Below are 13,636 nucleotides of genomic sequence, written 5' to 3' on the forward strand. Positions count from 1 at the left end.
CATCGATATAACACTTACATTTTCTATCTTTTATAAAACAAATAAACTGTCAACTTTGAAATTTAATAGAAAAATGGATCACTTCACAAGATATTCAAATGAAGTTTTGGTTTATTTACATTCACATTAACATTACATTTTTAAATATACATATGTGTCGATTAACACTAATTATTTGACACTTCAGTTTTATGCTCGCTGTGGAACTGGTTCCAGCTGAACATTAACTAATCTCTGAAATGAATCAATGCAGCCAACTTCACTAAATAGATCCGTTAGTTTACATTTGCTCCCCAGTGAAAAAGAACTTAACCGAGAAAGAAAAAAGAGGGTAAGTGTTTAATAAACTTGCATTGAATTCTCAAAGAGTTTGGCCAAATCTTCACGCGATTGTTCGCGAGGTGCCATCTTCGTAATGCGTTCTTGGGGTAGCGTTCCCTCAACCAGAGCTGGAATATCGCCACTGCCAAAGCCCAGCTCCTGGAGGCCATTTTCAATGCCCGCACGCTGCATATAACCTCGCATTATGTCCGCCAAAAGACGCCCGGCATCAGCGGCTGTAACGCCTGAGGTGTCAGCACCCAAAAGCTGAGCAGCTTCGAGGTGACGCTCTGGGCATGCAGCAGCTGTAAACTCAAATACAGCCGGAGCACTTATTACCACAGAGAGGCCATGTGGAATCAGAGCATGGCTGTCGGAGTAGCCCTTGGGTTTGTAGTTTCGCACATGCCCCGAGATGGGATACGAGAGACCGTGGCAAAGATGCACACCAGCATTGCCAAAGCCTACACCCGCCATGGTGGATGCCAGATGCATGCTAGAGCGTGCTGCCAGATTGTCGGGCTGATAAATGGCGTCGATGAAATTGCTGCGTATGGTGTCGAGGGCAAAACGTGCCCAGACATCGGAAATGGGATTTCTGCCCTGGTACGTTGGCCGTAGACTGGGGTTGGAGGGAGCTGGACCACGCTCGCGATAGTCGACAGCCGTGAAGCTCTCCAGCGCATGGCAGAAGACATCAAAGCCCGCAAATGCCATCACACGTTCCGGCTGCGAGAGCGTATGCAGAGGATCCACGATAGCTGCGGAATGAAGACGTGTAGAGTTGTTGACAAATGGAATTTTAAGGGGGCAGCTGCTTACCTAGAGTCGGCTTCAGATGCTTGCTGGAAATGCCTGTCTTGGCATGCAGACGCTGATAGTCAAATATGGCCACTCCAGTGGTCTCCGATCCAGTGCCAGACGTGGTGGGTACTGCGATAAGTGGCTTCAGTTTAACAGAAATCTACAAAACAGAAAAAAAGTTGACGTTAACTCTGTTTTGCTGATGATTTTACTACTCGACTTACCTCCTTCGCCTTACCAATGGGAGCGTTGACATAGTCTAGCAACTCTGCAGCTGGATCGCTGCTGAACAGATTCGCTACTTTCGCAGTGTCCATGGCGGAACCGCCGCCAATGGCGACGAATGCATCAAACTGATTGCGACGCGCAAACTGGGCAGCATGCCAGAAACTTTGATCCGTTGGCTCCACACGCGTCTCGTCATACACCTGATAGTTGATTCCATGGCGAGCCAACGAATCGAGAGCAACACGCACCGATGGCAGCTTGGCCACATTCTTGTCCGTCACCAGGCAAACATTCTTTGCCCCCCAGTTGGACAGATCAGCACCAAGCTCTGCACTCACACCTGGTCCAAAGCGCACTGTCGATGCCGACATCTGCGGCATGCAAATTATATATTAGATTACAGTTTATCTCGTTAATTAACTGGACTTTGGACAGCGAGAAGACTTACCTCGAAGGCATACTCTTTCAATCCCGTTTGCTTTGCGGCCGCCGCTGTGGATCCATAATTATGCGAGTGGGCGGGACACTTACATCTATATTAATTATACAACAATTATATTCGATAAACTGGTTACTTGATAATAATTGCTACTTACGAGCCACCAACGATCGTGTTGATTAAGTTTAAAACATTTTTGCGCGACATCTTCGTTCAACAGCTGTGATTGCTTTGCAGTGATAACAGCGCTAGTTGTGGGGATGCCCACTTTCGATAGGCATCGATCATACCTGTCGCTTTAAAACTGTATTTATCGATTAATGCTGAATAACCGTTTTGTTATCGCTTCTTTCAGTTACAAATTCAAAATGTGTGATTACGTACGTGAATACTCTTTCTGCTTTGATGACACATTCAACGATGATGACATCAGCAACTCCCAGTGGGACTGTGGATTTGAGAATATGTGGGAGCAGATTGGCGAGGAGCTGAGACAGGAGCGAGAAAACAACATGTTCACGCAATGCTTTCAGGAGAAACTAATATTGCACAACAATTATTGCATGGACTCTCAATAATTATAATAAAATTTGTTATTGTATATATTTTCCATTTCGTTAACTGCATTTTTGAAAAATGTTTCGTTAATGATAATCATGTTTTTAGAGAACGCTCGGTTATTATTAGTTATTTAATAGATATACTCCCAATTGGACAGTATATTTGTATTTACAAATTACGCGTATTTCTTAAATGTTCCCGTTAGTCAACTATTGTATTTGTATTCATTGTATGCATTAACGTATTTGACCAACAAATTTTCGGCGTACTTCCGAAAATATTCGATGGAATTTGTACATCACAACACTGTCATTTGCATAGTATCACGTTTATATTATTCTATATTTATTATTTATGTAATTTCGATGTATTATTGTAACTATAAGCTATCACTGCATTTAAATCACAAAACGTTGTTAAAACATTCAAATACAATGCGATATCGAAATACCTCAAATGTAAATGCCGTAAATTGTGTCAGTTTTAAGTGTCAAGCTGTCAAGAATCTAGAGAAATGTCTCTGCCAGAGATCTCACGGTGAGTGCGCGGCACAATGTGAATAATTCGGCAAACAATTGTTCAATGTTGTTGCAGTCAATTACCTAAATGAATGTCCGCCCATTTTTATCACGAAATTTACAACTCAATTTTGCAAATCTTGTTGCTCGATCTTCGAACATAAACTAAACGATGTTGATAGGTTTTCTCATCGCCATTGACATAAACTTCTGCGCTGTGGACCATAAAAACGACGCTGAAACTGGCAGCAGTCATCAGTTAACGACTAAGTGACTCCAGCAAAGCTTCGACCAGCTATCGACTTTAATATGAAGTGGTTTAATTTGTTCCTGCTGCTCAGTGTTTTGGCCCTTGTGGGTGGCATTGGCTCCATGGCAGCCGCCGAGCCGCTTCCTCAGCCGGGACCAGAGCCAAAGGGTCGTCCGAACACCACTCGTCGTCCCAGGACGGATAATATCGAAGATCGACGCTAGCAAACCCAGCAGGATGCTCCTGTCCACTGCACCCAACAGGAGCAGACTCGCGATGCACGCACAAATGTTATCAAGGTGAAGGTGAAGTGCTTTGGATTGGAGAAAATGCAATTTGTTGAAGTTTTACTTGTGTAATATTTGAAATAAACGCACTTGAACATTATTCACAGTGTTTTGAGAAATAAATGAAGTCCAGACTCGTTAGTTTTGATCATTGTTTTATTCGATAGTTTTACCTGTTCGTAATGCTAGAGTTAAATTGGTCTGCTTAAAAATAAACATCTCATATTATTGATACAATATATGCTTTAGGAATTGCAATGGTAGGAAGGACAATAATGCAGGATATCATTTATCGGCTGAAGATAGAGGGAGCTATTTTGACTCTTGCGGTTTTTGGTTTGGTTGTTGCGATTCAAGTTCGTTAATCTCAAATTGATTGGAGTACATTTGCATTATTATTTCATTAATTATATATATATATAAATATTTACTTAGCTATTTCCATATAAATTATACTTATGTTTGTTTATAGCCACATTAACAGTTTTGCACATTTCTGCACTTTATTACATTTGAATATTCGTCAGGGTTTATTTGTTTAGCTACGTTTGTTATTGGAAGTTGAAATTGGGGTTTTGGTGGTTGAAAAAGGTTTGGTTTTGGGCTTGGGCAAATGGGGTTTAGCTTACAAAATAATTTCAATTTATCTAAATTGCAGTTACAAAAGCAGTTTATTATTATTTCAAATCCAATTCAATGCAATCTGCGGAAATTAAAATTTATTGCGCACGCACACAACAATTTGTTTTTCGGTCGTGTGCATTTTGCCGTTTGCAATATCATCGAGTATAATTATACGTATAATTAAATCAATTGAAAACTAAATTTACAATTAAATACGTTCTTATTAGCCTAATAAAGTTGTTTTCATTTGCATTTTGCAGTTGCAGCTCTGCAGGCGGAATGACGCCTCATGCCGAATTAATTTAATTAATGAATTGCCTTTTCTCCTATTTAATTGCATGCATTCGAGTCGAACTTAGAGCTAAGTACATACATACATAAATATCCATGAATATTATTATTAATTATGTTTACGTTTTCACTGTTTGTGTTGTAGTTTCAATCTGATTTCATCAAATATGCTTAGTTGTTTCTCTTTGTGTTGTGTTTTTTGTTTGTATTTGTATCTTGACATATGTATCCGTTGAATGCACAAGTGTTTCTCGCATCACTTTGATAAGGTGGGTCTTGTGTTGAATGTAATTGAATCCAGTTTATACATATTTCTATCTTTTTAATATATATATCATATACTCCTAACTTATCACTTTTATTCTCTTTGGAATTCAAGCTCACACGAAGGGAATGAAGATACTACGACAATTCTGACATTGCTCACCTATCTAGACTTACAACAACGCTCTACAATTAGCTCATGCTGGCGAATCGGATGAAGCCGATATGCCACCTAGACTACATGCTCCCATGCTGCCGCTGCTTGCCACACCGATGTCGCTGATGCTCTTCACGCGTCGACTGTTCTGCTCGTAGAGCAGATGACCATCTGGCCCATTGGGATCCAGGATGCTGCCTACGGGCGGAGCACTCACACGATGTCCGGCCGGTGGTGGGCCATAGTTGACTCCTCCTGAGATGGGTGGGGGTGGTGGTGCGGTTGTGGGTGGTGGAAGGAAGTGGTGAGGCGGATGATGAAGCGATTGCATCTGGTGAGGACCTATGGTAGCGTATATTCCTCCGCCGCCCTCGCTGCTGCTGTACGATGGCGTTGGGGAGGTGGAGTTTCCGAAGGAGCTGCGATCGCCGGCCCGGTTGGGTTTTGTGTTGAACCGAAAGGCTTTTGAAAGAGAACTCTGCAAAGGACCGAAACATAATTAGAATTTGATATTTAAAATCTAATTTATGATCATTACCTGAGATCCTTTCCATGCCGAAATCTGTATGGCACAAGAACAGAAGATGGGAAGACAAGATTGAAAAAATTAGAAATTAGTTTTTGTATTCAACTCTCATATATGTTTATCACCCGCTCAATCGAATTATTGTCAATTGTCCAGAACTCTTTTATCTCTGAATTTGTCGTGAAACTTCTGGTCTCGTTGGTCGTTTAAAATGTTACTTGAACCCGCGAAATTAAATAAAAGATCTTGATTTGAACAGTTTACATGTAGTTTAATTATTTCTCCATAGTTGGTGCATTTTACAAAATGCTCTTTATTTATTACTGTTTTACTTACGTGTAAGTATTATAATTTCGATTATATTTGTATGTGTAAATTTTCGTATAGTATTTATCTGCTTAAACCATAGTGTTTTAGCGTGCTTAAATTATAGATTTCACGTTTTGCCACACTTAATAAACATTACATCATATGTTCCAATTTCATGTTCTTCTGATATTTCTTGAATTTCACTTAAATACACGCTATAGCGTTAAAAGACCCTAAATAATTGGACTAGCTAATTGAGTACAACTCATTGTAAACTAAAAATGCATCTTTATGTTGGCAGAAAGAGCATTGCAAAACGATATTAACTTAATTCCTAATTACACCATTACCAAATTATTTATGTTTGAGTTCCCCATTTGCTAATTATATATCTTTAACTGGAGTATCTTGTAGAATACATCGTTTTGTATGTATCTATGAATGTTTAATGCGTGGTATGGTTTATTTTGCAAAGTGAAGAAGAAGTCTTGGGTCCACAGAAAGTATATATCTTCGATAAACATGCCAAAGTATAAGGAGTATGCAAAATAGTATTTGGAAAAGATAAAAGATACTTAGCTATTTAAGTTATATGTTATTGTATATATATTTTTATATGTACTTATCCTTAGACTTGTATAAGATCATGGTATTGTTTCGTATTCTGAAGATACTTATTGGAATATTAATGCTAGGTAAATACGCTATAAGTGTTGAAACATCGTTGTACTGTGTGCTCAAAGTACTTGTTTTGAGATGTTTTCTTTTTTTATCCATGTCATGTTGTGAGAAACTTAAAAGTGAGCAAAACTAATATCAATACGCATACGAATACGAATAGTATGATCCTTGACATTCTACACAAGTACTGAAAGCGATAAGTATTACGAGTAATCATAATCATATATAGAGGCATAGACACAGAGAGACAACAAAAGCTTCACGTCAAATCAGGCTAAGATAAGTACAGAGGCAGAAACGAGTACGAGATTAGTTTCGAAAATATTTGAGCATTTTTTTTTATGTTGTTTTTTTTTTTTTTTTTTGTTTTTGACGCGTAGGCAACCAATTGAGTTTTGAGTTTGAGATGAGAGATTAGAGTTTCACTTGTGAGATGTGTGCGAGACAAGTAGAGTACGATAGTATAGCTAGATAGCTAGATATACATAGATATATATAATATGATATAGTTGAGACTTACCCGTAGGCTGCCACTCGAGCGTCGATCTGTTGTGGCATAGTGCTGCAGTCCGCCGGGTCCTGTAAGTGGCACTATGCCGCAACCGGAACGTATGCCTTGACCCAAAGTTGCTCTACACAACAAACATTGCAATACAACCGGATTGTTTTCGTTTTGGGTGTCAAGGTGTGAGTGAGCGAGTCAGTGTGTGTGTGTGTGCGTGTGTGTGTGGGAGTGAGGTGTGTGTATTCATGTATGTGCATTGTTCACAATTTTGTTGTTGCATTTTGGCACAAATGAGTAACGAGTACACACACACATAACGGGGCAGGCAGGCAGACAAAGAGAGAGAGAGAGAGAGAGACAGTGACAGTGACAGAGAGGCAGGCGGGCAGGCAAGCGCACACACACGCGCACGCACACAGTCACACGCACAGTGTCGTTGTTGTTGTAGTTGTAGTAGTAGTTATTGTTGTTGTTGTGTTGTATTATGCATTATTGTAAACAATCAAGACAAGGATAGCAACAACAAGCCGTTGAGTTTGAGTTTACAATACAAAATGGAAAGAAAGATGTGAAAATATGGAAAGTAGAAAGTAGAAAAGAAACGGGACAAAGACAAAAAACGGTTAATAATATTAAGGAAATTAGTGTGTATCGATTGTATCTTTTTTTTTTTTTTTTTTTTTTTGTTTTGCTTTTGTTTTATTGCATTTGCATAATTGACTACTTGTAGCGTAAACAACAAAATTAATTAATTATAACTATTATAATAAAATTCTTAAATATAGTACGAATATGTCTATTTATATATGTAAAGTGGATAGATGAAATGCGGCCCCAACAAATAGTAGGAGATAAATGCATGTATGCTTGTATGTGTGGGTGTGTGTGTAGTCAGACTACATAATTATATAGTAGACATAGACATAGACATAAATGTTACGTGTTATACTTAGGCAAAAAGTGTGTGTACTACTTTTTTGTTATACTCAAAATCACTCGAATGTTACTTACAATTGACATTGCTTTGCATTCTGAACAAATGACTTAATCAAGAGACGAGGCAAATTGCTCTGGGGGAATGTGTGGGAGAGGGGGAAGAGTTCACTTCACTTCTTTGTGGCATGGAGGTGGGGCGGGAGACAACGAAAATGAGAACAAAAGAGGAAAGCAAAAGCAAGCTAACACAACGGCGGCATTTTTGAAGCGCTCAAAAGTATGCAACATCTAGAACAAAACAAGCTAATTTATGGCTGGCTCTAAATGTGTGCGTGTGAGTGTGTATTTTACAATGTACATGTGTATGTGAGTAGCTATGTATGTAATGTAGGTTCATGTTGTATGTGGTTTATCTTATGGATTACTTTACAGTTGCTAAACTGCTCTCGAGTGTGCAAATAAATCCAATTCGCATTTGCTTCTACCATATGTACTAAATATATGTATGCATGTAATGTTTGCATGTATATGTATCTGTGTATGCATGTGCCAGTAATGTTTCTCTATGTATCTGTATCTGTATCTGTATCACAGTGGACGGCTGCCCACATTAGTTACAAAGCCAAGCGTTTTGCAATTTTCACAATTATTTCAAGTGGCTTCAAGAATGTTTTCGCTACACATTAAATACTATGTATGTGTGTGTATGTGTCTAATAAGTATCTAAAGAATGCAATGCGAATTTCTCGGTACCTGCAAATTTGCATAAGTGTAATTAAATACATTTATTTCACATCTATATCTTTTATATGTTTGCTCCACATTCTATGAATTACTCTACCCGAAAAAGTTGCTGGCCCACTATACCTAAAATATTAAATGAATTTGTATCTGTATCTGTTGCTATTGTTGTATCTCGTATCCGTTTCTGTATCTCGAGTCTACTAAATATTAAATTTGGTAATTGATATACTTAAGCTATGAATGCAATTAACATCGTTTTGCTATTGTGTCGCTTTTATTTGTTAGATTTTTTCTTTGGCGGCTTTTACTTTTGGTGTTTTGGCTTAAATGCAAAAAGTTTCGGTTGTTTTCGTTTTATATATTTGGTGTAAATCGACATCAACAGCTGGTTTGCTCTAAGATCTTGTCTGTATCTAATGTATGGACATATCGATAATGCAAAGCTCTTTTAGAATCCCGATATGTGCTAAGTATTTATTTAATTTTTATGTACTAAGTTCTCTTTATTTCACTCTTTAAATGGATTTTTTGGGGAAAGGTTTGGGTTTCGGTTTGATTGCGAAGAGAATGTGATTCATTTTGATTCGATTCATTACGATTTGATCCTTCAGTTTTTTATGTATATATCGAATTCATTCATTACTATGCTACACGAGTATTACGTTTACGTTTACGTTTATGATTACGTTTAGGTTTACGAGTAATTATGATTTGATTTGATTAGCGCTGTGCTCCAATTATTGTTCTCTTTCTAGAATTATCAATCAGCTTAGCTAGACACAATTTTTGTATATTGAATCCCATCGAGTTTTCTCATTACAAATACATATTTTCTTGCCACACGTATTACGTTCATCGTTTCATGTGATTTTATGATATAATTTCTAGATGATTTTTTCTGTTTTTTTTTTTTTGTTTTGTGTCGTTAAATTATTTTCATGTGAGATTTAATGGCCCTGTAATTTGGCCAATTGCCGGGAGTTTTCCATTTGAAATTCTTCCATTTGACAGTAAATAATGTATCTGCATTTTTTTAGAAAATATATATTTTTTTGATATCGAGTTGTTGGAAGAGAAGAGAGAAATTTGGGGGGGAGAGAAAGAGAGAGAGAGAGAGAGAGAAAAATGAGGCAGAAGCCAATTAGTGCGGCATTTGACGGCATTTTAGACATGCTCTAAAACACGCACACAAAAATCACGGCACACATTTAAAATATGTAAGTTATTGAGTCGTTATAGACTCAACGATACTGATACGTATGTGAATACTGAATGCTAAATGCTAGATGATGATACGATTATATAGTAAATATATTTATTTGATTTATTCGCTAGTTCACAAAGAAGTACAAATTGTATGGACGAGAGAAGAGACAGATAGATGATAAACAACATATACGATAAACGATTTACGATTTACGATGATGATGGACTGAATGAGTTGTGAGTATATGTGAGTACTCGTTTCAGCAGCCAGTCCATATAGTATGCGCTTTTGACTATTCGATGATATACATAATTGCATTTGGTTAGAATTTATGCAAATCAGAAGTTGAAATCAAGAAAAGCATTTTACACAAATGTTTGCATGTTTCGAATGATGTGAATAATGAATGAATGTAAGCAATAGACGACAAACATTGTGTGTGAGTGTGTTTCTGTATTTATTTCCTATTGCAAATCGATTACAGAATGAATAATAATCGTGTTTTGAGCAGTCAACGAACCGCAAATGATTTTAGCCATGATTCACTGACTAGTATTATAAATATGATTAATGCTTTGCATATTATTCCCCACTTTTACTAGCATTCAAGGATAATTCTCTTTCTTTACAAGTTAATTTAAAATAAGTTCTTTAATTTATGAGTTGGAAAACTTGATCGAATCAGGATGAATTTAGTGTGCTTGGCTTGTCGCCATAATTTAAACAGGATCAACAATAACTCGAATTCGCAGAAGTTGTCATGGAAATGCGAAAGCCATTCACTTATTTCCTCTCTATTCACGAATGCGAATATGAATATGAATGCAGAGTGACTGGTGAGTGAGTGATGATGATGATGTTGATTATGGGAAGCGTGCAGGAATGATGAAAACTGACCCAACTGAATCACAAAAGCATTAAAGCATAATGGCAAAAACAAATAAAATCGAATCAAATTACGTATACGACTAACAATGCGTGGATGAGTGAATGAGCAAGTGAGAGAGTGAGTGAGAGTGAATGAGCAAGTGAGTGAGTGAGTGAGTGAGAGTATGCAAAATACAACAAACCAATCAAATGTGAACGAAACAAAGGAAATTCTAATCAAAAGGTTGTATTACGCTATACATACTTAGACGATATCAATACGAGGGATAATTCATAATAGCTGTTGTTGTAGTAGTTGTATTATACCAGGGCTGCACACGCACACACACATATGATGTGCTCGTGATTGCCAGGATGATAGGATGCAGGGGATTGGGGGAGGGGGGCGTGGTTTGAGCACTCACCTTGCGGGCAGGATGAGGGCATCGAATTCCGTGTTCAGATGTCGACGTATTATGTTCTTCGATGGCGGAATACCCAAAGCCGTGGCCATGGTATCGCCCGAGAAGGATGGCTCCAACACCACCAGGCCACCATGAACGCCGCTGTCTGTAAGCGATTTAGAGATGGATGGTTGCGTTTCATGAAATTGTACACCCAAGATACGATGTTATGCCGTATATTATCGAGACGAGGTCAATTGCAAACTCACCCTTGAGATTGTCCGCATACTCTCCGAGGTCAATGGAGCGCACCCAGCGTATGAAGCGTTGATTAGTCCAAACAATGGGATCCGTGTCAACCGTTTCCGACTGCACACGTCGCATGGCCAGCGTCTGACGGTCGTACTTGACGATACGCAGCACATGGATGCCTGCAGAAGGCAGCACGAAATTAGTATTAGTAACAAGTAAGAAAGCTACAGTCGAGTGTGCTCAACTGTGACATATGCGCTGCCCGTTTTTAAACAGTACAGTATTCTTAGAATATACCAAATTAGTGTACCAAAAAATAAATTATATTTACCATATCGATATATAACCTTAACCAAATTATACCAAATGTAATATGATATACTACTTAATCTAAAAATATACCACACAGTACAAAACATACCAAACTCCTAATCAATCAAATAAAGACCCAACAACTGCAGCCGTTTTTTAATTTCTTCTGACATTTTGATCTGATCATAACGATCATCACATTCTTCGAATATACCAAATGAATATACCAAAAAATATATATTTTGTATATCAATATACTACTATATCCAAAATATATCAAAGGCTATATTTGATATATCGATATACTTCTCAAGCCAAAACATACCATAGAGTTGAAAATATGCCAAATTTTCATCCAAAGAAATAAAGACACGTCAACTGCAGCCGTTTTTCAAACAACTTCCATGATTTTGATTTGGTGTGATTATAACGATTATAACAAGAGCGTCAACAAATTTTTAGCTCTATTTCTTATAATCTCTGGATCTAGGTGTTCATACGGACAGACAGACGAACAGACGGACATATCGTTTCGCCTGTAGATGCTTAACACAAACGGATTGTAAATACATTTATTTTTGTCCTTCTACCCTATATCCATATACATCTATCTATTTCAATTAATAACATATATCTAATTACCATGCACTATGCTGGCCTGATGGAACTTGCGCGTCACGCCGAGGAACTTCTCCAGTTCCTTCTTCGAGAGCGTGTCCAGCATGCGTGCATCGACGAGCGATTGCAGAAAAGGTTCCGCATACTGCGGCAACCCGATGTCCGGCAGCCACTCGGATGCTACCCAGGTGTGTCCCAGCTGGGTGATGAGTGGATAGCGCACGAGTTCGGGACGTCGCTGCTCCTCGATGGCCAGTCGCAGCTTCTTGCGATGCATGGGATGCACTAGCCCGAGGCCCGCCTCCAACTCCACATCGTTCAACTCGAGCAGCACCTTGCCACTCTTCACGTTCTCCGCACAGCGTGCACTATACTGTGGCATGCCCAGGGCCACCTCCAGCCAGGCGAGCACTTGAGTCGCCCGCCAGCGTTCAATGGGCAGCTGCGATGCCTCGCGCAGCAGTCGCAGCTTCTCAGCGTAGCCTTCCTCAGACAGCGGATTCCACGAGTAGTCGCTGTACTCGGTGACGCCATCGGCGGACATCGCCTTGCTCTTATTGCGCGACCGGGCAAAGACACGGGAGATGCTGCCCCAGGTGCCACCGCGTCCATTGCGGGCGCCCAGCGGCCCGCTCTTGTTGCCGAATTTGCGTGTGATGGCGCCGGCGCCGCCTGGTCCCTCTGCATCTGGCGAGAGCTGCTCCACAGATCTATATTACAGCAAAAGAAAGGGTTATTAGTGTGGATTATAATATTAAATGTAACATATAATGATATATAGTACAATTTTCATGTCTGACTCGAGAACTTATTTCAGGTTAAAGAGGGAGCTCTATTGGGATCATCTTTTAATAGGATAAAATACGAAAAATGTGATGCATATGCATATATGTACATAAAATGTACTACAGATGCTCCAAAATAGCTCAGTCACTTATACCTCAAATAAATATTATTATATATACGATATTAGACATATAATACGTGAAATATATGTATATAATCATGATGAAAGCAGTGCTGCATACCTCAGATTATAATATAATTTTTAATTTCTATACTTATATTTTTGTTAATAATAAGCAAATAGAGAAACTCTTAATTAATTAGTGGCTTTCAATGCACTTTTTCCGTTTATGATTGAGCAATGATCTTAAATGCCAAATAATATAACTAATTTGTAGCACTGAAAGAATTAAACAAATTTCATAGAGCCTTTTTTATTGTACTTAATTTTCATATTTCTGTTGACAAATTAAGAAGCTTTCCGTTTTCAATAACAACTAAATATTTAAATAATTGTGACTTCCTAACAAAAAAGGAATAATAGACGAGAAATTTACAACAGTTTTTAATACCTCAAAATAATAATAATTTCACTTTAAACTTATATCTTTCCGCTATATAACGTAAACTTTAATATATCAACAGTATACATCTTATGAGTGCTTGCTCACCTGGAGTATGCGCCAGAGTTGAGTGGCGACAATGTGGGACTGCGTTCCTTGGGCGTGCCAACTGTGAGTGGGAA

General features: G+C 38.4%; 4 protein-coding genes across 11 annotated transcripts in view; 2 read left to right on the forward strand and 2 right to left on the reverse strand.

Annotated features, from left to right (window-relative positions):
• Positions 1-93: 93 nt before the first annotated feature.
• LOC117568628 (probable hydroxyacid-oxoacid transhydrogenase, mitochondrial) lies at positions 94-2,051 on the reverse strand. The gene is made up of 5 exons (XM_034249419.2): positions 1,950-2,051; positions 1,802-1,886; positions 1,350-1,724; positions 1,144-1,285; positions 94-1,082 (listed from the first exon to the last, which is right to left on the reverse strand). Exons 1-5 carry the CDS (start codon positions 1,997-1,999, stop codon positions 340-342), a joined length of 1,395 nt encoding a protein of 464 aa, XP_034105310.1. The 5' UTR covers positions 2,000-2,051; the 3' UTR covers positions 94-339.
• LOC117568635 (uncharacterized) lies at positions 141-2,810 on the forward strand. The gene is made up of 2 exons (XM_034249425.2): positions 141-331; positions 2,148-2,810. Exon 2 carries the CDS (start codon positions 2,161-2,163, stop codon positions 2,368-2,370), a length of 210 nt encoding a protein of 69 aa, XP_034105316.1. The 5' UTR covers positions 141-331; positions 2,148-2,160; the 3' UTR covers positions 2,371-2,810.
• A 104-nt stretch (positions 2,811-2,914) lies between these two features.
• LOC117568636 (uncharacterized) lies at positions 2,915-3,508 on the forward strand. The gene has a single exon (XM_034249426.2). It carries the CDS (start codon positions 3,181-3,183, stop codon positions 3,343-3,345), a length of 165 nt encoding a protein of 54 aa, XP_034105317.1. The 5' UTR covers positions 2,915-3,180; the 3' UTR covers positions 3,346-3,508.
• A 47-nt stretch (positions 3,509-3,555) lies between these two features.
• Positions 3,556-13,636, reverse strand: part of LOC117568616 (kazrin) — a 55,274-nt gene continuing 45,193 nt past the window's right edge. For 3 of the 8 annotated variants that reach the window (XM_052004126.1, XM_034249386.2, XM_034249387.2), the window contains 7 exons: positions 13,563-13,623; positions 12,130-12,815; positions 11,193-11,354; positions 10,945-11,089; positions 6,781-6,892; positions 5,283-5,306; positions 3,556-5,222 (listed from right to left, as the gene is read on the reverse strand). In XM_052004126.1, the coding sequence (XP_051860086.1) occupies positions 4,785-5,222; positions 5,283-5,306; positions 6,781-6,892; positions 10,945-11,089; positions 11,193-11,354; positions 12,130-12,815; positions 13,563-13,623 (1,628 nt within the window). In that variant the 3' untranslated portion in view covers positions 3,556-4,784. The other 5 variants (XM_034249391.2, XM_034249394.2, XM_052004127.1 and 2 more) reach the window with 5 other exon arrangements.

Source organism: Drosophila albomicans, chromosome 3 (genome assembly GCF_009650485.2).
Source record: "Drosophila albomicans strain 15112-1751.03 chromosome 3, ASM965048v2, whole genome shotgun sequence".
In the NCBI taxonomy this organism is placed as follows: domain Eukaryota; kingdom Metazoa; phylum Arthropoda; class Insecta; order Diptera; family Drosophilidae; genus Drosophila; species Drosophila albomicans.